This window comes from Cydia pomonella, chromosome 27 (assembly GCF_033807575.1).
Source record: "Cydia pomonella isolate Wapato2018A chromosome 27, ilCydPomo1, whole genome shotgun sequence".
Classification (NCBI taxonomy): domain Eukaryota; kingdom Metazoa; phylum Arthropoda; class Insecta; order Lepidoptera; family Tortricidae; genus Cydia; species Cydia pomonella.
Window position 1 is genome coordinate 5,700,340 of NC_084729.1, and position 22,725 is coordinate 5,723,064.

Below are 22,725 nucleotides of genomic sequence, written 5' to 3' on the forward strand. Positions count from 1 at the left end.
TATGTTATTAAATAAATAAAATCATTTATTTCAGAGTAAAGGTCCATACCTTAATTAAATTAAATTATGAGCGTAGCTCAGACCATAGAATGTACTTCTTATATCTATGGGGCTGAGTAATGAGATGTATGCCTGCATGTTCTCAAATACTTACCTTCTAGTAGTAACATAAGCGCAGCACTTGCAACTAAATTTTTGCACATGCGAGGCGGCGTGGTTGCGCAGTGCGTGTTGCATTTTGAAGTGAGTCTTGCACACTTCGCATACGAATGTGCCGCTTTGCTGAAATAGTACAAATAATCACTTCTTCTTCTCTCGTGTCGACGTTCCCCTAAACAGTGGATGTCCAGAAAGCAGCGGTGCTGATGGCCCGGACTAGGCTTGTGTAATACATGTACTAAAGTCAAAAATACACAATTCCCTCCACTGTACTATACTAGACCAAACTATTCCTAAATGATTCTGCTCTTAGTACATTTTAGTACACTGCACGCGAAACGGAACGGATGCGAAGAGACACTGACATCAAAGCGATCCGAGTGATCCGACAGAACTAACGCCGAGCGCGTGCGATGACGACCGAACGGCTCTCGGCAACAAAACGTCCGCAAAAACGGTTCCGTTACATTATCATGCTCAATTTCTCTCGGTGTACTACTGTACTAAAACACCGAACTAGTATATTTGTGAGATTGTACTAGTTAGGAGCGATCTTTTCACTGAATGAGCACGCACAACTCTAGTCTGGACCGTGGCGTCTCTGAGGTCAGGGGGCCTACCGCGAAAATCGAAATTCGCAAATTTCAGGGATCTTTCTCTTTTACTCTCCCTAAGACGTAATTAGAGTGACAGAGAAAAATGCCAGCAATTGACGAACTTCGATTTTCGCGGTTATAGCCCAGATTCAGAGCACGGGTGCTGGCAGTGCCAATCCAGGTGCGCCATGGTTTGCGATGCTGTGTCGCAAGCACATTGGATAGAGTAGCTACGAAGCAATCCCCATTCGACCAAGCTGTTTAATTTTACCCTTATAAAACAAAGTCCCTCGCCGCGTCTGTCTGTATGTATGTTTGCGATTACTACTGAACGAATTTGCATGCGGTTTTCACCTATCAATAAAATGATTCCCGTGCGAAACTGGGGCGGGGCTAGCGAAAAAAAAAGGATAACATCTATAGAATTGGACCAAGACAAGTCTGCAACGATTGTTGATAGCACGCGCTGTGCAAGTGTTATTCTAAATGTCAAAGGTCTATGAAATTATGACGTATAAATAACACTTGCACTGCGTATGCTATCGTTGCAGAGTTATCTTGGTCTAACTCTACATACCTTTATTTCTTGACAATATAACTTTTGTTCAGATATTTGGCAATACCTTTTTCACTTCGATAGGTATATCTGATTGCGGCTGGTTAGTACTTTACTTACAAAGTTACAAGGAAGGGTACCCAGCTGTCCGGCTCCGATTTGATTTATATTTATATGTATATGTTATAGTGTAGCCTAAAATAACACGTTTTTTTTTGCTGCCCAAACTCAACCTACTTGGAGAAATTGGCCTCCAAAGTACTGAAAAGTGACAAAACCCTCTAATTTCTGTAGAGAGTTTTGTTTAAGCAAATTGCTAGTTAATTACTGGTTTAAATATATGTTGGAGAACATAAAAAATAATGGACACGTGTTTTATTTCGGCTAAAATTCATATTTTACGTTTTAAAAAAAACGCACATCAAAGTTTCATACTTCTCATCATTTTCACTCAATAGGGAGTATTACTGCAATGTTCTGCCGGCAAAGAGCAGCACTATCACATCACATAAACCATAGAGTAACTTATACATACTATGCCTTAACCTTTTGACCGCCAAAGACGTCATATGACGCGCGCGGCTACAGCCCAATATCAACCTTCATGCGTACCGACAAGGTTCACGATTACGCGCCGGGTGCGATAGGCGTGGCGTTCAAAAGGTTAAACAGTTTTTTGAGAAGTTTTTACTAAGACATTGATGCATCAAGGCGGTTTGTTTACAGAGGCGTACCGTGGAACGCGAAAATATAAATTTCGTTGTCTGACCCCTTCGTCGGTCGAATATGCAAGAGTGGAATGTATATTGTTATTGTGAATAAAAAAAAAGTAAGTTACTTACATCAGTATGCCGAATTATATGACTATTATAAGCGTCCTCATCCAAAAACCCTTTAAAACAATCTTCACATTTAAAAACAGAATTCTTATAATTCGCCGTCTCTTTCCTTCTCATTATCACCTGTATCTGCTCCTCGAACGTCAAGTCAGTGATACTAAATAAGGCATCGTTCAACACTTCACTTGCTGGTTTTCTTCGTCTGTCTATCTTAGGTTCGCTTTTCTTCTTTTTACACTTTTTTTGTTTCTTTTGTTTAGCTAGAACTTCATCGCTGGATGTTTCTGGATCTAAAATAAGTAATTAAATAGTATACATTTCTAATCCAGAGGTCGTATTTTAGATTGCTACTGATACCCGACCCGGGTACGTCCTTAAACTACGTCCAAAAGAGAGGTATGGGCATCGTGAATGTCATGTCGCTTTGTGTGGTAGGGCACAGCACAGCGGATGTCATTCCAGATCTAGAGCAGAGCCCAACTGGGGAAGTACCTCCACCTTACAGAAAACCGCAGCCAAATAACACTAGACCCTACTCATAGTGTTCTGTTCCTGCCGGTGAGTAAGGTTGCCAGAGCTCAAAGAGGTGGGGGGTTAGGTCCGCAACGCGCGTGTTCATCCTCTGGAGTTGCAGGCGTACATAGGCTACGGAGACTGCTTACCATCAGGCGACCCGTATGCTTCTTTGCCACCGACGTAGTATAAAAAAAATGTACTTATTGAGTTTTTCGGAACATATGTACCTACGCATTAGAGGTCCACGCCGCAGCCCAAAACACAGGCATTGTCCCCCCCCCTCCATTGTACAGACGGTAGAACACGCACGCATTGTACAGACGGTAGACGATATCGGCCTGTCAGTTTTTCGTGATTGTCAGCTTTTGCGAATAACTGACAGGCCGCTGTCGTCTGGCGAACTGGTAATCTGTGGGCCCCTTTATATATCATATTTATATTGAAATACGCACCCAAATCAAATTGTACGCTATGCAGCTCACTATCACTTGTAACTTCATTTATATTCACTTCTTGTATAGGTTCCTGCGTATCTTCATATGCTTCTTCAGTTTCATGTAACTTTACATCATTGTGGTTTATATATTGGCAAACTAAGTTGGATATGAGGTTGTGTTGCTGTCGGTCTATCGTTTGCAGTTGCTGCATGTTTTCCTGAAAATACGAGTATATATTGCATATCATTTTATAGTTTTCTTAACTGTAAACTTAAGTCATTAACTTTTTACCAGTTTATTTAAACTGGTAAATCTCGACTGATTTTAAAGGTGTATTCTTGACCGCATTTAGCCTCCTAAGACCCTGAGTACAAATTTTTATACATATTTTAAAATCTATTTTGAACTTTTATTATGTAACTAAGGGTTCAAAATTCAAAAAACAAATTATTGGTTCTGGGTCTCAGGAGGTTAGAGACTAAAATGTCATACAAAGTTTTCTGAATTTGGTCTTAAGATCGGTAACACGGTCCACAGATAAGTAGCGACAATTCTTGTGAAAATTTGTTTCTGTAATAACTTCGTGAAAACGCCTTTTTGGCTGCGACGCTGCTACTTTGTGACTTAGTTTATCTAGACATACCAACTGACAGACATAAATTTTTTTTCTTCGTCCATTTGGACAGGCTAAAGCTCTAAGCCATACTGCCTGACAGACATTTATAACTGGAGACGCCTTGACTGTAATTTTCTGTACAATACAGTCTGCCGATTTTTGAGGGGGAGGGGCACGTCAAATGTATGGCTATTTCTACGTAATGTACAAAGAGCCATGTCAGATAAACGTCAGTCCATACAATACATATGACCATTGGCCGAGCTTTCCGACAGCGGGTTAAGCTCTTAAAGGCGTCTCCAGTTGTTAAATCCTCCAAGGCAGAAATCAAGCAACAAAAAAATATTATTTTTTGCCGAATTTGACCAATACTCATATAACATTTTTTCCTTATTACCAGGATGACCAGGAATGCGTGGTTAAAATCTGTCGGGTTTTACCCGCTTACAGTGGAGAAAGTTAATTCCATGGAAATTTTGAAATAGAGGTCGCGTGTTCGAACTCTGGCTACTTGGCTCATTTAACCTGTTGACCACCACAGTCGGCTGTGGCCGTCATCAGAGTCTTGCCAAGGACGCCAAAGACGGCTCTAGCCGACAGCTTCGCCAATGTGTTAGGGACTTACGAGAAACTCCGTAAAGTTCAATTTCGCTTAAATAATCGCGATCGCCTGACGTCCGGGACACGTCATATTCATATTCCTTCGCCGTCTGGTGTTCAAAAGTTCAAATTAATTTTTCGGAACTTATTTACGAAACATCGTTTGTTGTTTACCTTACGCTTTTCGGTGAAAAAAAAAAACTTGAGGAATGAGGAAATGACAAATCACAATGAGAGTTTCCCCTCTGATTAGGCTGCGTTTCCATCAGAGATGTGTTTGCCATGAACACTATACAACATGAACAAAATAGAAAGACTTAATTTACCTACTCTCAGCTCAGCGCAGCTATAGTATGCAGCTAAGATAATCCTAAGATATTTATACTTAAAAAAAGTTACCAAAGGAAGAGCGGTGTCTCCCAACACAAGCATTTATTTTGCTTACAGGGAGACTCCATCCCTTTGACCATAATTTACGTGTTTTTGTTGAATAAAGAATTTTGTATTTTTGTATTTTTTTTTGTATAGAGTGTTAGGTATTGAATATGGGGTAGATATAAATTATTATAAATGTACTTGAGGGTGGGTTTAAGCTAGACCGATCAGTCTGGAAATATACATACTACGCACCACACGCCGTCTTTTATTTATCAGTGGCTGACGAGGATATTATTTAAATCAACATGTCGGTGGGGAAAATTCGAGAGTTTGACGTCCAAAGTGGTAGCTGGAGATCATATTGTGACAGGCTGGAGAGCTACTTTGTCGTCAACGACGTAAAAGATGAGCGGAAATTACCGACATTGATTTCAGTGGTCGGTGAGACAGCTTACGAATTGATGGTGAATTTGTGTAGCCCAAAGAAGCCAGCCGAGATGACCTTTAAAGAGGTAGTAGAGGTAATGGGAAAGCATCTGGAACCAACTCCTTCGGTGCTAGCAGAACGTTTCAGATTTCGTCAGTACCGACAGGTCAAAGGTCAAACAGGCGCAGTACGTGGCGGAGTTAAAAAAGAGGGCGCGGTTTTGTGGTTTCGAAGCAACTTTAGACGAAAATATGCGAGACCAGTTTGTGTGCGACAGCGATTGTTTGCGGAAACTAAAATAAATTTCGCGAAATCAGTGTCATTAGCGTTATCTCTTGAAGCGGCCGAGCGGGATTCGGTAGCGGTCGAAAGGGGAGGCGGCGGAGCAGCCATATGTGGCTTGGCAACAGAGGCCCCTATGGCAAAAGTGCATAATGTTCGCTTGGCAGCGGCGGGATGCATGGCGTGCGGTGATTTTCGTCATGAGCAGGCTCACTGTAAATTTAACAGTTACGTGTGTAGTCGGTGCAATGTAAAGGGGCATTTGCGTCGCATGTGCCCAACCATGACCGACGGGATACGTGGACAGGTATCCGCGTCTAGAGGCAATATTCAGGGTGGCGGTACAAGGACTTCAGCCGGACGTGGCCGAAGCGGAGCCACTCGTTACGGGCCGGGAACAGCGGCCACTCCCGGTGGCAGCGGAGCGCGTGGTGGTCGCGCTAGAAACAGCTGGGGCAACTCACGAGTGCACTGGGTGGTTGAAGATGGGCAGTTGGACCAGGAGGAAATACCGTTCGGGGTAAACGACGGAAGCGAGGAGCCCATTTACCAAATGAGCCTCGACAAATATAGACCGGTAAGGATACAAGTTATGGTTAATAATAAGTTAATGACCTTTGAGATTGATACGGGTACAGCCTTAACATGTATAAGTAAACAGACATATGATACTTTGTTTAAAGATGTACCTTTAGAGCCATGTAATATATCTTTAAAGTTTTATGATGGTACCGTAACGAAACCATTATTAGGTTTTATTGTAGGTAATGTGCAGTACAAAAACATTAATAAAAAATTGAATTTATATGTCCATCAGAGAGGTACGACGAGTTTATTAGGTCGTGAATGGTTAGCCGAATTGGATATTGCAATACCTAAGCTGTCTTCATGCGAAAATGTTCTCACAAATGATGTAATATGTGACGATAAAATATCCGATGTAATTTACAGGCATAAAGAAATATTCGATGGGACCTTGGGTGCGTTCACCGGCGGCCGGGCTCGGCTGCGCGTACGGCCGGACGCGGCGCCCGTATTCTGTCGCGCGCGCCCCCTGCCCTACGCGCTGAGGGACCGCGTCGACGCTGAGCTCGACGCCATGCTGCGCGCCGAAGTCATCGAGCCGGTGGAGCACTCGGACTGGGCCACGCCATTGGTAATTGTAAATAAACCGGACGGATCGTTACGTTTGTGCGCGGATTATAAATCCACTTTGAATCGCGTTTTATTAGTAGACAAATTTCCAATTCCTAAAATTGAAGACCTGTTTTCCCAGCTTAGCGGTAGTAGGTATTTTACTAAGTTAGATTTATCACAAGCCTACAATCAAATTATATTGGAAGATGACGGTTCTAGAGATTTAACGGTAATTAATACGCACCGGGGATTGTTCAGGTATAAGCGTTTAGTATATGGCCTCTCGTCTAGCCCGGGTATATTCCAAAGAATCATGAGTAACCTTTTGAAGGATATCCCTAACGTGACTTTTTTTTTAGATGACATTTTGATAACTGGGGATACTTTAGATTCACATTTAGGTAGCCTTCGGCAGGTATTAGAAAGATTAAGTAAAAATGAGCTAAGGATAAAAAAACAAAAGTGTTCCTTTCTGGTACCAGAGGTTAAATACCTGGGATTTGTGATTGATAAAAATGGGGTTAGGGTAGACGAAGACAAAGTTAGGCCAATTTTAACAATGTCTCGACCTAGGAATGTTTCCGAACTTAAGTCGTTTATAGGTATGGTAATTTTTTATGGAAAGTTCATACAAAACCTTAGTGAAATTTTAGCGCCTTTATATGAATTATTAAGGAAACAAAGGAAGTGGACGTGGTCGGTCGAACAAGACAGGGCATTTAACAAGGTTAAAAAAATGTTGAGCGAGGCGCCGGTTTTAGGACATTACGATGCGGATCGGGAACTGGTTGTCACCTGTGACGCGGGACCCTACGGCGTGGGCGCCGTGCTGGCCATGCGCGGGCGCGCGCGCGGGGCGCCCGACACCGTCATCGCCTATGCCTCGCGAGCGCTCACACCGGCCGAGCGCAACTATAGTCAAATACACAAAGAGGCACTTTCTATTATATTTTCAGTAAGAAAGTTTCACCAATTCCTGTACGGTAGACGGTTTACGTTGAAGACCGACCACAAGCCTCTCGTGAGCATATTTGGACCGGGTAATGGTATACCCAGTATGACTGCGAGCCGGTTGCAGCGTTGGGCCTTGATATTGTCGGCGTACGATTTTGATATAGAATACGTAAAATCGGATGATAACACAGCGGACGCTCTTTCGCGACTCATAGCGGCACACAAGTTGACGGGTTCCGTAGACGAGGACGGTCCGGAACAAACATATTTACATTTTGCGACTGACGCGATGCTTTTGGATTATAATGCGGTAAGTAAAGAAACTCGTAACGACGTATTGCTAGGTAGAATTATTAGTTATATCAGAGACGGCTGGCCCCAAGATACAGACATAATAGTACATTACGATACAAGTGCGAAAAATAGGAAATTCGAAACGAGTGGCGATAAACTAAAACACGACCGAAGGGAGTGTTTTAAATCGACACGAGTTGCGAATTATCTATTCGCACATGTATCGTACAACGTTTTACAGTACATATGGCCCTTTAAATGTTCGACACAGTAACATAATATGCTACTTCTCGCACTAGTGCTATAAAGTATGCCCCATATGTACTGTAAAAGAATTAAAACCCTTTTTCAATCGTAAATCGGAATTATATACAGAGCTTGATTGCATCATGTGGGGTCATAGGGTAGTGGTGCCAACGGCATGTCGCGAACGTGTTATGCGAGAGTTGCACGATTCGCACATGGGTATCGTGAAGACTAAGGCGCTGGCGCGTAGCTATGTGTGGTGGCCCGGCCTGGACGAGGCCGTGGAGGCCATGTGCCGCGCTTGCCCCGTGTGTGCCGCGGTGGCAGCGGCGCCCCCGCGCCACGCACCCTGCCCCTGGCCCTACCCCAGTCGTCCTTGGGCTAGAATTCATTGAGATTTCTTAGGTCCAATAGCTGGAGTTAAGTACTTGGTACTTATAGCTGCGTATTCTAAATGGATAGAAATAGCAGAAATGTCGAGTACAACGGCTAAAATATTAATTAAAAAACTGCGAGAATACTTTGCTAGGTTCGGCTTGCCTAAACAGATAGTGAGTGATAATGGACCTCCGTTTTCGAGTGAGGAGTTTAGAGCGTTTTGTTCAAATAATAAAATTGAACAATTGTTTTCAGCACCGTACCATCCTGCCTCTAATGGAGCTGCTGAAAATGCGGTCAAATTGTGTAAGCGCGTAATTAAAAAAGCGATAATGCAGAATATTAATACAGAGACGGCCTTAAGTAGATTCCTATTAATGTATCGTAATACCCCTCATAATGCCACGGGCGAGAGTCCAGCTAAGGTTCTTTTAGGTCGAGCGGTGCGTACCCGGTTAGATTGTCTTAAACCTGATCGTGAACAGAGGGTTACCGATCTTCAACGCCGCCAGAGGGAGGCGGCGGGAGGTACGCAGCGAGCATTCGACGTAGGCGATTTGGTATGGTATAGACGGTACAACGTAGGGAACTCACAGGGCAAATGGGAAGCTGGGCAGGTTTTGGAGCGGATAGGGGAAACCGATTATACAATAGCTAGTTCGGTAGGAGTTACACATCGGCATATAAATCAACTAAGAAAACGCGATTCAAATGGTGAAGTCCGGGAGCCTAGACCGCGTAATATGGCATTGAGTTATCCACCGGCTCAGACACCCTTGTTGATCCCAACCGGGGAGGCGTCGAGTTCAGGGTCGGCGGAGAGTGTCGATCGCGAGGTAGACAATCCGCCAGGGGACGCGCGGGTAGATCCGGAATCGAACCCGGAGCTGGCGCAGCGGCCCGACCCAGGTGCCGCCGCTGATAGTACGGTCGCCAAGCCGCTCCGAGGCCAGATTTAATTGACTCAGCTCGGCCTTACCCACAACCGGTATCAATGTGTTCGGACAGTTCTCCTGATCACCGTACATGCGGTAGTAAAGCGGAAAAATGGTGGAGGGGATAGTAATGACGTCACAAAGATGGCGGCCGGACCTATTCTTTTTGGCGGTGTATCTCAAAAACCACTTAACCGATTTTAATCATCGAGGTGTCAAATAATAGCTTATATTATGGAGATTATTTCCTTTTCTACAAACATTTATGTGAAACCTATAGGAAAAAAAATAATCACAAAAAACAGTTTTTTTATAAAATTATTATTTTTTATTTTGTAAAAATCTCCGTAAATATTAGCATTTCGCAAATTTTGTTTAATATAAAACATATTGCTTCATTATCAAGGAATATAATGAGCCTTAAAACATACAGATCGAGTAATAAACAATGAAGCTACACTCATTTATTTGCGCATGGGTAACGATAACTGGCTTTTACCGGTCGAAACTGGTGACTGTTACGATACGTATTGAATGGAATTTATAGAGTATCGGTTTTAATTACTGAAATTATAATTAAAATTATAAAAACCAGTCACAATAATGTTACCTTACTTCGACGTTTAGTCTCTTTTTTCGTCTTAATCATAGGTAGGTACATATTTCTTTTTACTTAAAAATTTTATACAGGATGAACTTTTAACCACCAGTCATACTCTGCCCAGCGACTTTATAGGTCATACTTAACAACTTTTACTATGGGACCAATTCCGAAATCGCGAAAAAAATTTTGACTGTCCCATATAAAGGTGCGACCAACTTTACCAGACCAACACTTTTCCAAACTGAGCTACAGCTGTCCGATGAAGTTAAGTACTTAGGACTAACTCTCGACAATAAACTCAATTGGAACAACCACATCAACAAACGGATAGACAAGGCGGGAGTTGTCTTCTGGCAGTGCAGAAGGATGATTGGTAAGAGGTGGGGACTCAACCCGAAAATTACCCTCTGGCTCTATAAGACGATAATCCGCCCCTTACTCTGTTACGGTGCTCTGGTTTGGTGGCCAAGAACAAACCTAGGCAACGTACGAGACAAACTACAAAGACTTCAAAGGCTCGCATGCGCGGCCATCACTGGCTGCACGAGGTCTACCCCGACTGCAGCCATGGAGGTCATGCTAAACCTTCCACCGCTGCACCTACACATACAGCAAGAGGCCAGGCTCTCAGCGGTAAGGTTGCGAACCCTCAAGATATGGTCTAACATCACAGGAGCTCTTCACACAAAATGCCTGGAAAAGGTGTATGACGAATTTCCAGTGCTTAGGTCAGGCACGGACCGGATTCACAAACAAGCTATCTTCGATAAAAGGTACAAAATACAGTTATATGAGGACGACAATCATGAAGAACTCAATCCCCGGGAGCTGAGAATCTTCACTGATGGGTACAAAACAGACAGCGGATCGGGCTCTGGAACCTTCTCAGAAGACCTGAACATGTCGATCACCACTCCGCTAGGAGCCCATAACTCGGTATTCCAAGCTGAGTGCATGGGCATCATAAACGCGGCGGCTGCCATCACTGCAAGGAAGGTAGTAGGATCCTCCATCCGCATACTCTCCGACAGTAGAGCAGTCTTAATGGCTCTAAATAGCCATATAGTTACATCCAAACTTATACACGAATGCCACGAACGACTAATGGAGGTATGTCATAATAACAAGATCACCCTACAATGGATCAAGGGACACAGTGGATCCCGAGGTAACGATGCTGCGGACGAGCTTGCCAGGCAAGGATCGAATGCGGGGGCGATTGGTCCGGAACCGATTCTTCCGATACCATTTAGCAAGGTACGCTCAATGCTGCTGGCACGTACAGGGAAACTACACACAGAACACTGGCTGAACCAGACTGGATGCAAACAGGCAAAAGAAGCCATGCCTGGCATCAACGGAAAACTCACAAGGACGCTCCTGCAACTAGGGAAGGTCCGACTGAGTATGGTAACCAGTGTCATAACAGGTCATGGACTATTTAACAAACATCTTTTCACAACAGGTGTCACAGACAGTCCCCTGTGCCGAGGTTGCATGGAGACAGAAGAAACAGCTTCTCACGTGGTGCTGGAATGCAGCGGAGTGACTCCATACAGGGCTAAACATCTCGGATCTCCGAGAGACCTCCCCGAGGTCCTACTCAACATCAAAGGTTTGATAGGATTCCTCGAGGAGCTGGGCTGGCAGGACTAGCCCACCCCCAACATATCACGCAAAATAGGCGCAAGTCGTCGAGTTGCGGAAAAAATCGCCCGAATACAATACAATACAAGGTGCGACCAGACCGCAGCTTAAAAAACGGTCACGATACGGAATCGTAGTGACGCGTCGTATGCGTACCGTTTTTGACGCATGCTCCCCACACCGCTGTTTAAAAAACGGTGACGGTACGGAATCGCAGTGACGTGCTTCACGCGAATCTTTTTTGTTCGCAAAACAGTTGCGTCTTTTACGTCACCGGTACGGTGTCTGCCATAAGATCTCCGTGTAATATTTTTTGCGATTTTTACGCAGTTCAATTTACGGTGCGTCAGCTTATTTTAAGCAGCGGTGTGGCGAGCATGCGTCATGGACCCGGGTACGTCCTTAAACTACGTCCAAAAGAGAGGTATGGGCATTGTGAATGTCATCTCGCTTTGTGTGGTAGGGCACAGCCAGTGGGTGTCATTCCAGATCCAAATTTTCTTGCGTGATTCGGCATTGGTCCCATAATAAAAGTTGTTCAGTATGACCTATAAAGTCACTGCGCAGAGTATGGCTGGTGGTTAAAATTTCATCTTATACATATATTCGACACAAGTAGTAAGTACTTACAGACCAACTATGATACACATTTTGCCTGTATAGTGATACATAGTGAATAAATTAATACCTGATTTAAAAAATAAAACAAAAATAACAAATAGCATGTTATTTAATTCAGTAATCACTAATCAGTCTTAAACAATGAACATCATACTTTTAGATTAGACAACAAAATGTATATTTATACTGTGTTTCGACTTGAAAGATTTTACTGCTTTAAAACATAAGACAAACCTACCAACCAAATGTATAAAAAAAAATGTTTTTTGTGATTATTATTTTCCTATAGGTTTCACGTAAATGTTTGTAAAAAGGAAATAATCTCCATAATATAAGCTATTAGTTGACACCTCGATGAATACAATCGGTTAAGAGGAATTCCTAGTTGCGATTTTTCCATACAAACGCTCTCGACTGATTCCTCCCTGGATTTTTAACCTAGAGCAGTGATTTTTTCAAATAAGATCAATATCATCAATATCTGTGCCGCTATGTTTTGCTTTTTTGGATTATTTTATTTTGAAGAAAGATACAGCGCCTCGAAAATCGCAAAAACGGCTAAATTGAATTGGCTGTAAAAAAAGGCACAGTATACAAATATGACAAAAAATATCCAAAAAATCAAAACATAGCGGCATAGATTATTTCTTCCTCTTGCAATTTCCAAAATTTCATAATGATTAGTTGCGTTTTGGAGGAGGAAACAGTCGAGAGCGAAACATCGATTTTTGAGTTTTTTTGCGAGTGAATTTCGGTCCGAGCTGCAGTTGTCCTTATCGCACGAATTGGAGGCGGAGACAGTTTCTAAATATACGTACACAGAAGGAATAGTGATGGGCATAACATCCTTATTAGGGATTGCAGAACCGGTACTGTTTTAAAGAACCGGGATTTCTCGGTACTTTCGGAACTGGTCTAATTATTTCATTATTTTAAATAAAACGACAGCATTTTGCGATTTGACCACCTTTCGTATTATAATTTAATAATCACATTTTCTTTTATTACGTGTAGGCAATTTTTTTTAGAAATATAGTATTTTACATTGCTCACACTTGTGCGCCACAAGTAAAAGATAACTACTTTGATGTTTGCCACTAAGATAGCAAATTTAATGAAATTACATTGACGAGGGGATTTATATATAAGTATCGCAGTCGTATTGTATAATCCGCCGTATTACATTACGGCTAGCCGATATCAAAATAAGGGCCATTTTGAAATGCGGCGGTTCAACGATTAAGGTATGTTGGGTAAATACCGGATGCGGGTGAAGAACATAGGACATTCATTTCCCCCTAATTTGGCTTTATTTTTTAATGTTGGCAACATTGTGTAAGACGCCATTTCATTGCGCCTCGACTGTCAGTGTCCCCGCGTCGCTCAGGGAGTCGGGCTTGTGCTATGTGCAATCACAGAGAGCAAGGTAAATTTCGCGAATTCTTCCTTCTATCCGATATTCGCTCTGTAATTTATTTTGCGTATTGTGATGAAGCTGTGTTTGTTTTTGTAATTGTGTTAACAGACCTAGCACTGCTGTAGACCGATATCCGATCTTGACCCTTCCAGGTAAAGATCGGACCAGAAACAATCAGATCTTTACCTATTTAAAAAAAAAGCGGCCAAGTGCGAGTCGGACTCGCGCATGAAGGGTTCCGTACCATTTGAGACGTAGATCTTGTTCAACATTTTACCACTTTGGACACACATTTTACCACTTTGGAAGTGTCTCTCGCGCAAACTATTCAGTGTAGAAAAAAATGATATTAGGAACCTAAATATCATTTTTGAAGACCTATCCATAGATACCCCACACGTATGGGTTTGATGACAAATGACAATGGACAATGGGCACTTTTGTATGGGGAGTGTCCCATGGATGTATACTGTTGAGACATATGTCGTTTTAAAGCTCTTAATCGTAGTATTATTTTAATGTATGGCACCAACCTTGGACCACTTGCAGGGACCGAGCTATATAAAAAAAGAAGTTGCGCATATAAGCAGTTATATTTCCTTATACGCGGGATATAAAAAGTTTTAGCGTATTTTATTCGAAAGAATATAAAAAATGCTTTATGTTTTTTGTATCAACACCAATGATAAAGTATTTAAAGGGACACAATGTACAGTTTTAAAAAATCGTCATTCTAAAAATTACTTGATACACAGCGAAATAAGAGTGTATACAAATGCCATGTATATCATGTGAAAAGTATTTTTATAAGCTATTTTTCGTATAATATAACTGGGGTCAAATCGTTGCAGGGACCAAAATAAAACCATTTAATGAGTTAATTAATTGTAGTTAATTACGCCTTAACTTTTCTACTCAACGCCAGATGTCGCTCTAAAGCAAAATTCTACTTGACGTAAAACATTTATACATAGCGGTAATCTCGTCAGTCTTACTCCATCATTTTAAAAAGTATAGACTAGTTTATGGATTTCTAAAGTTATGTCAAGATGACTCTGAATGTAATATTGTCAACAATAATTGTCAAAACACGCAATTTAAAATATTCAACATTGTAATTACAAAATAGTATATTTCTAATACGCTATAATTTTCTCCAATCGAAAGGCACTCCATTCCATTGATCTCAGAGAGTAAGCTCCTTGATGATCTTCACTATTCATGGGGTAGGTAAGATAAAAGTATTATTTTTTCTCGTATAGCTGCTATATAGCGTTCGACTCCATGGAAAATAAAGGCTCCAAATTATATAAAAATATAGCATATATACAAAGTGTAATTTAGATAGTATTCCAGAAAAAAATGCGCCAATGTAAATGCTGAAAAGTTTCCCATCGTATTGTCGAACAAATTCATATCTACTTCTGATCTACGCGACCTTAGAAGTTTGGATTGTCCTACCTAATCATTTTACATTTTATTGTTTTCAGAACAAGAATTATTTTACTTCTCACTGTCTATGTAAGAGGACTTAGAGCGGATTCATACTTTACTATACGTGTCGTGTCGAATGATAGTCCCTATGTCAGTTTCTCCAATTCTATTTTGCGTAGGATAAGTTAAAAAAATAATTAAAAATATGTGTTACCGTATTTTTATTCGTGAAATGTTACCTATATTTCTAAGTTAATGATTGTACTATACTTCCAAAAATATGTCTGACAAACATTTTACATGAAAGCCATTTTTCCATGTAAAAATGAACTGTGACCTGATTGGGACCATCTTCTGAATTTATGATAATTTATTCATATTTTAATGTACTCGGGTAATATTGCAGACATTATATCAGCACCAAATAAATGCTGTGAACCAGATATAATAATATATTAAGTGGCGAATAACGTTTCCAAATCGCATTTTCGTTTGACATATTTTTCTTTTTTTTTGCTCTTTTTTTCACGACCGGTTTGGCCTAGTAAGTCGATGATCCTGGGTTTGAATCCCGGTAAGAGCATTTATTTGTGTGATGAGCACAGATATTTGTTCCTGAGTCATGGATGTTTTCTATGTATTTAAGTATTTGTATATTATATATTATTATGTCGTTGTATGAGTACCCACAAAACAAGCCTTCTCGGCTTGCCGTGGGACTCAGTCAATTTGTGTAAGAATGTCCCTATAATATTTATTTATTGTTATTATTATTGTATGTCCGGTAACAGAACTCCCCAGGAGCACTCGGGTGTGTAAGGTCGCTACTCCCCAACTTATTATAATTGTTATTACTTTCAGCATTTTTAAGTTGTTCATCGGACACTGAGGCCATTGAAGTTTCAAGCTGGCGGCATCAAAATGGAGTACCTAGGTACTGTTTCAAATAAATGGGTGGTAAGTAAGTACATTTGGTGAAGTGGAACTGCTGATGTTGATCAGAAACGGAACTCTTCCACGCGCGTGATTTGTCTTCTTTGTTAAGTTTGTAGCGAGTAAGTTTCAAGTACCAAGGTTTTTAGGAACCTTTGTGTCAAGGTTAAGGTCTGACGATGGGTTCCATGAGGAAGCGAGGGAACACCTCAAATCTTATAGGCATATAGTCATTTTGGATTTTCATCAATACCTTAAGCTTTTTCATTCCCACTAGTGGCATTTAATGAAGTGGAACTACTGATGTTGACCAAAACGGAACTATTGAACGCGCGAGATTTTTCTTCTTTGTTTTTTTTTTATGATATAAGAGGCAAACTAGCAGACGTCACACCTGATGGTAAGCGATTACCGCCGCCCATGGACACCTGCTAAACCATAGGGGTTGTAAGTTCGGTGCTGGCCTTTAAGATTGGAATACGCTGTTTTCTTAAAGTTTTAAATGTCGTATTGGTCCGGAAATACCGCAGGCGACAGATCATTTCATAGTTTAGCTGTATGCGGCAGGAAGTTTCTAGAGAAATGCACAGTTGAGGACTGCCAACCATCTAAGTGGTGAAAATAAAAATGTTGTAGCGTAGAGCGATGACGAAAAGAGGCGGCAAGGATTAATCCGAGCAATTCGATGGAACACTCGCCGTAATAGATTTGTCCTGATAAGTTTGTAGAAAGTAAGGTTGTTAAGAAACATCTGTGTCTAGATCCAGGTCTGATAGATACCTCAAACCTTATAGAAATACATATAGTTTTTTTTTGGATTTACATCAATAACTTTGGGCGTTTTATTAAAAAAAAGCTACATTTAATCAAGTGGAACTGCTGATGTGTTCCAGAACGGAACTTTTCAACGCACACGTTTTGTATTCTTTATTAAGCTTGTAGTGAGTAAGGTTCTTAAGGTGTACTTAATACATCAATGTCCAGTTCTGATGATGGGTTTCATGAAGAATCGAGGGAATTCCTAAAATCTTTTAGGCATACATGTAATAATTTCTGGGATTTTATTCACATATCAAGCATTATTATTAAAAAAGTGTCATTTGACTAAAAGTAACAGCTGATGTTGACCAGAATGGAACTCGCCAACTCGCGCGCGATTTGTTTTATTAGTTAAGTTTTTAGCAAGTAAGTTTTAAGTATTAAGGTTTTTAGGAACATTTGTGTCAAGGTAAAGGTCTGATGATGGGTCCCATGAAGAATCGAGGGAATTTCTTAAATGCTATAGGCATATATGTAGTACTTATTGGATTTTCATCAACATATTATCAACTTTTATTCACAAAAGTGACATTTAATGATGTGGAACTACTGATGTTGACCAGAACGGAACTCCAACGCGTGCAATTTTTCTTCGTTAAGTTTGTACCAAGTAAGGTTCTTGAGAAACATTTTTGTCAAAGTACAGTTCTGATGATGGGTTTCATGAAGAATCGAGGGAATTCCTAAAATCTTATAGGCATACATGTAATAATTTCTGGGATTTTATTTACATATCAAGCATTTTTATTAAAAAATTGTCATTTGACTAAGTGTAACAGCTGATGTTGACCAGAATGGAACTCGCCAACTCGCGCGCGATTTGTTTTATTAGTTAAGTTTGTAGCAAGTAAGTTTTAAGTACTAAGGTTTTTAGGAACATTCGTGTCAAGGTAAAGGTCTGATGATGGGTCCCATGAAGAATCGAGGGAATTTCTTAAATGTTATAGGTATATATATATAGTACTTATTGGATTTTCATCAACATATTATCAAGTTTTATTCACAAAAGTGACATTTGATGATGTGGAACTACTGATGTTGACCAAAACGGAACTCCAACGCGCGCAATTTTTCTTCGTTGTTAAGTTTGTAGCGAGTAAGGTTCTCAAGAAACATTTTTGTCGAAGTACAGTTCTGATGATGTGTTTCATGAGAAAGCGACGGAACTCCTCATTCTCCTCAATTTTTATAGGTATATAGTAATTTTGGATTTTCATCAATATCTTTAGCTTTTTTTATTCACATTAGTGGCATTTGATGAAGTGGAACTAGTGATGTTGACTAAAACGGAACTCTTCAACGCGTGAGATTTTATTCTTTTTTTGTTTGTTGTGATATAAGAGGCAAACTAGCAGACGAATCAACTGATGGTAAGCAATTACCGCTGGCCATGGACATCTGTTACACCATAGGGATTGTAAGTGCGGTGCCGGCATTTAAGATAGGAATACGCTCTTCTTTCCTTAAAGTTTTAAAGATCGTATTGGGCCGGAAATACCGCATGCGACAGATCATTTCATAGTTTAGCTGTATGAGGCAGGAAGTTTCTAGAGAAATGCACAGTTGAGGATTGCCAACCATCTAAGTGGTGAAGATATAAATGATGTAGCGTAAAGCGGCGACGGAAAGAGGCGGCAGAGATTAATCCGAACAATTCCTCGGAACTTTTAAGTTTGTAGAAAGTAAGGTTCTTAAGAAATATCTGTACTAGACACCAGTGTCTAGTGTCTAGGTCTGATGATGGACACCTCAAACCTTATAGAAATACATATAGTTTTTTTTTTCATCAATATCTCTAGGTGTTTTATTTAAAAAAAGTTATATTTGATCAAGTGGAACTGCTGATGTTGTCCAGAACGGAACTTTTCAACGCACGCGTTTTGTATTCTTTATTAAGCTTGTAGCGAGTAACGTTCTTAAGGTGTATTTATATCAATGTTCAGTTCTGATGATGGGTTTCATAAATAATCGAGGGAATTCCTGACATCTTATAATTTCTGGATTTTTATTTACATATGGCTGGCCAAAATGGAACTCGCCAATTCGCGCGCGATATGTTTTATTTGTTTATTTTGTAGCAAGTAAAGTTCTTGAAGACATTTGTGTCATAAGGTCTAGTTCTGAGGATGGGTTCCATGAGAAATCGAAGAAATTCCTCAAATCTTATAGGCATACAATACATACAGTAATGTTTGGATTCTCGTCAACATATCAAGCATTTTTATTTAAACAAGTTAGTGATATTGACCAGAACGGAACTCTTCAACGCGCGCGATTCTTATTCTTTGTTAAGTTTGTAGCAAGCTAGGTTCTTAGGAAACATTTGTGTCAAGGTCCAGTTCTGATGATGGATTCAATGAGGAATTGAGGATTTTAAATCGATTTGAATTCACAATTAGGAGGATTTTCGTCAACATATCAAGTTTTTTTTATTTGAACAAGTGACATTTGATGAAGTGAAACTGCTGATATTACTGAAACTATGCTGATACTGCTGAAATGGAACTCTTCAACGACAAGTATTTTACCTTAGGCGTTTTTTTTATTTTATTTCGTTTATAGCATGTAAGGCTTTTAAGGAACATTTGTGTCAAGGTCCAGTTCTGATGATAGGTTCTACGAGAAACTGAAGGAGCTTCTCATATTGTATAGGATAGGCATACATATAGTCATTTTAGGATTTTCATCAATATTATAAGCATTTTTACTCAATAAAGTGACATTTGTTGAAGTAGAATTGCTGATGAAGAACGGAACACCTCAACGACTTCCAGATTCTTTATTTTTATTACTCTTCTTTCTTTTTCATTATTCTTAGAACAGGTATTTCTACGAAGTGAACCGAACTGCTACTATTAAAAGTAGGTAGGTAGGTAGGTTAAATAGGTTAAAACTGTAAGGATTATTATGTATAAGTAGTTTCTTTTAATTAAACATAGGTAAGTAATTCTATTTAAGTATAAGTATCTTTAAAAAAACATCAATCGACTCTTATCTGTCACTAGTTCCAGTTTCAGAGTATAAAATCCGGGTACACAGCCACGGCTAGCCGGGTAGCCAGACAGTTCGAATACGGACAAGTTATTGTGAATAAAAAATCTTATCGTCTTGCAAAAGTTAATGTCATAAATGTATAGGTTTCGAATACATGAATATAAAGTGAAAATGCTGGTAAAAGTATTAGTTTTTATCATTAACCATTTTATATCCCAACAAAACTGTTACCCTTACAAAAATAAAATGCTTTCATTACCTAATGTAGGTTACGTTAGGTAATAAATAAATAAATATGTACATAGGACAATCTTACACAGATTGGCCCCAAACTAATCAAAGCTTGTACTATGGGTACTAGGCGACGTTAAACATACTTATTTAGATAAATATATATTTACGTATATACATAGAAAACACGCAAGCCTTAGGAACAAATATCTGTATTCATCACACAAAGAAATGCCCTTACGCGATTCAAACTCGGGACCATCGGCTTCATAGGCAGGGTCACTACCCACTAGGCCAAACCGGTCGGCAAAAGGTAAAGATAATTAGGTAAAGACAATGAATAATTAAACGTATTATAAATTGACACCAATATCCATCAAATAGTATAACTAGGTATGCTAAGAGCGGGCTTCAGGCCATTACGTCGCACCTTTAGAATTAAATTAATTTGACTCAAAAAGTACGACTACTTTATATATGTAGTTTGGTAGAACAGTAAGAACTCACTATATGTGTCTCTTTTTCATGCGGTGAAATCCCCCCACCCGGAAAGGATAGCGACGCCCATTTTATCGACTCTCGAGTCGACTCCAATCTGATACTAATAGTAAGTAAGTACTTACTTAGTAAGCAAATTGTAGTAGTTATCCCTTCTTAGTAAAAGGAAGTATTGTAAAGATACTACTTTTTAACCGACTTCAAAAACTTTTTTTTGTATATATGTTAAGTAAGATCTTCGACATTTCTGAACCAATGTTGAAAATTAGTTATCGTTTGAAAGTGGGTGTATAGTTCCAAGATGGTCCTATTTTTGACAAAACCACGAGGAATTAAGGGAACTCCCCAAATCTTATAGGCGTTTTTTAGTTTCATCAACAGACCAGGCATTGCCATTCAAAAAAGTGCTATTTGAAGAAGTGGAACTTCTGATCAGGACCAGAAAAGAACTCTTTAACGATGCGTATTTTCACGCTAGACGATTTGTCTTCTTTGTTATGTTTGTAAAGAAGCTACTTGCTTAACGAGGTTTAAGGAATATTTGTGTAAAGGTCTAGCTTAAATCATGGGTTCCATGAGGAATTGAGGCAACCTCTCAATTCTTGATGGAACGTAAAACTGTTTATTGACATAATTTTCGATAGGTATCCCATCTGCTCTAATTTACCCCACTTGAAAAAAAAGGTACTTACATGAAAAAAAAAAACTTCTCTTAAAAATAGGAAACCGACTTGAAACATAGGTATTAGAAAACATTACAAAAACTGTTATTGTATTTTCAGAAACCATACGGAAATAATGAGGATGCATCGACATAAGAAGAATCGAACATGGGCAAGATAAAGTTCAAGAAAAAAGCAAATATAATGTGTACTTGTGTGTAGTCAAAGAAAGTTGAAAAATAAAGCATAATTAATGGCCATAGAATACAGAACCGATACACGAACATTAAGACTATTAAAAATAGACATATAGGTTGATCGTACTACTCGTACTAATGTATATCTTTTGTTCAATTATATTATTGCATTAAAGTTAGATTCTCTAGATATATATTATTCATAGGTTCTGTATTCTATACGAATTGTTTCAGTGTAATTATTGTACTAAATACCGTTGACCGCCTGTCAACAGTATTTATTTCTACATTACTATCACAGAAGATTTTAGGCCCTACCGTACAGTTTTTGAATTAGTATTTACTATGGACAAATATAGCGAAATGTGAGTTTTTACCTAAAATATCAATCTTTTGTGAACGTGGTGTAGAGTATATACCGCCTAAGACTGAAGTAGCTACGCGGGTTACGTTTTAAAAATAGAATCGTGTTCATGGTCGGCCCATGGTAAAAATAATTAGGTACCCGTAGACCCGCTGGTGAACACTGTTTATGATAACACTTAAAATAAACCCCGTGGACCCACCAGGAGAACATATTGGAGAGACTAGAGATAATACACCGCTTTAACATCTGGTCGCACTCGGCATTGACATCTGGCGTCTAGATGGCGGGTGGACCTCAGCGAATTTCAAAGAAATATTTATAAACATCCAATGACGTTCGGCTCGGACACCAGATCTTCAATCTCCTGATTCCTGTGGAGTCTCCAGGTTCCATCCTCTCCACGTGTGAGTCCTAGGATTTTTCGCGCTGCCAGACTCCGATGACTCGGGCACGTAGTCCAGATGGGTGAGGATCGTGCAGCCTGGAGGGCGTACTCTGAAGTTCCAAATGGCCGAAGACCGTCTAGACGTCCTAGGTAGGTCCCGCTGGAGAGACGAAATGCAAAAAGACCTTAGCGAACTCGGCGCCGTCGACTAGATGGAAACGGTTTTGGACAGAGAAGCATGGCGGTCTTTGGTGTCGGAGGCCAAGATCCACTTCGGGTCGCTGCGCCATAGCAGTAAGTATTTATAAACATACTGTACCTTCTGTGTACCTAACCCAAAACGAGATATTTAAGAAAAAGTCCACCCGCCATTCTGACGTCAGGATTGCGGTTGGACCTATGAAATCTTGCATTATACCGCACTAAAAGTATGCAGTTATATGGTACAGTCGCCATCAGATATATCGGAGTGGCCGAGGTGCTCAAAGATCTCTAAACACGCACTCTAACCTCTTGACAGTAGAGGCATGTTCAGATATTCGTGGGTACCTTGGCCGCTCCGATAT

At 40.1% G+C, this 22,725-nt stretch overlaps 1 protein-coding gene and 1 long non-coding RNA gene across 3 annotated transcripts in view; one reads left to right on the forward strand and one right to left on the reverse strand.

The window, feature by feature from the left end:
* LOC133532483 (zinc finger protein 58-like) overlaps window positions 1-22,725 on the reverse strand; it is a 49,682-nt gene that overhangs the window by 14,919 nt on the left and 12,038 nt on the right. For both annotated transcript variants that reach the window (XM_061871181.1, XM_061871180.1), the window contains exons 4-6: window positions 3,119-3,320; window positions 2,154-2,440; window positions 155-282 (exon numbers count right to left, since the gene is read on the reverse strand). In XM_061871181.1, the coding sequence (XP_061727165.1) occupies window positions 155-282; window positions 2,154-2,440; window positions 3,119-3,320 (617 nt within the window). The remainder of the gene's footprint in view (window positions 1-154; window positions 283-2,153; window positions 2,441-3,118; window positions 3,321-22,725) is intronic.
* On the forward strand, window positions 18,850-21,790 carry LOC133532514 (uncharacterized). Its single transcript, XR_009801712.1, has 2 exons — window positions 18,850-20,657; window positions 21,331-21,790. It is a non-coding gene; the product is annotated as an uncharacterized LOC133532514 (long non-coding RNA).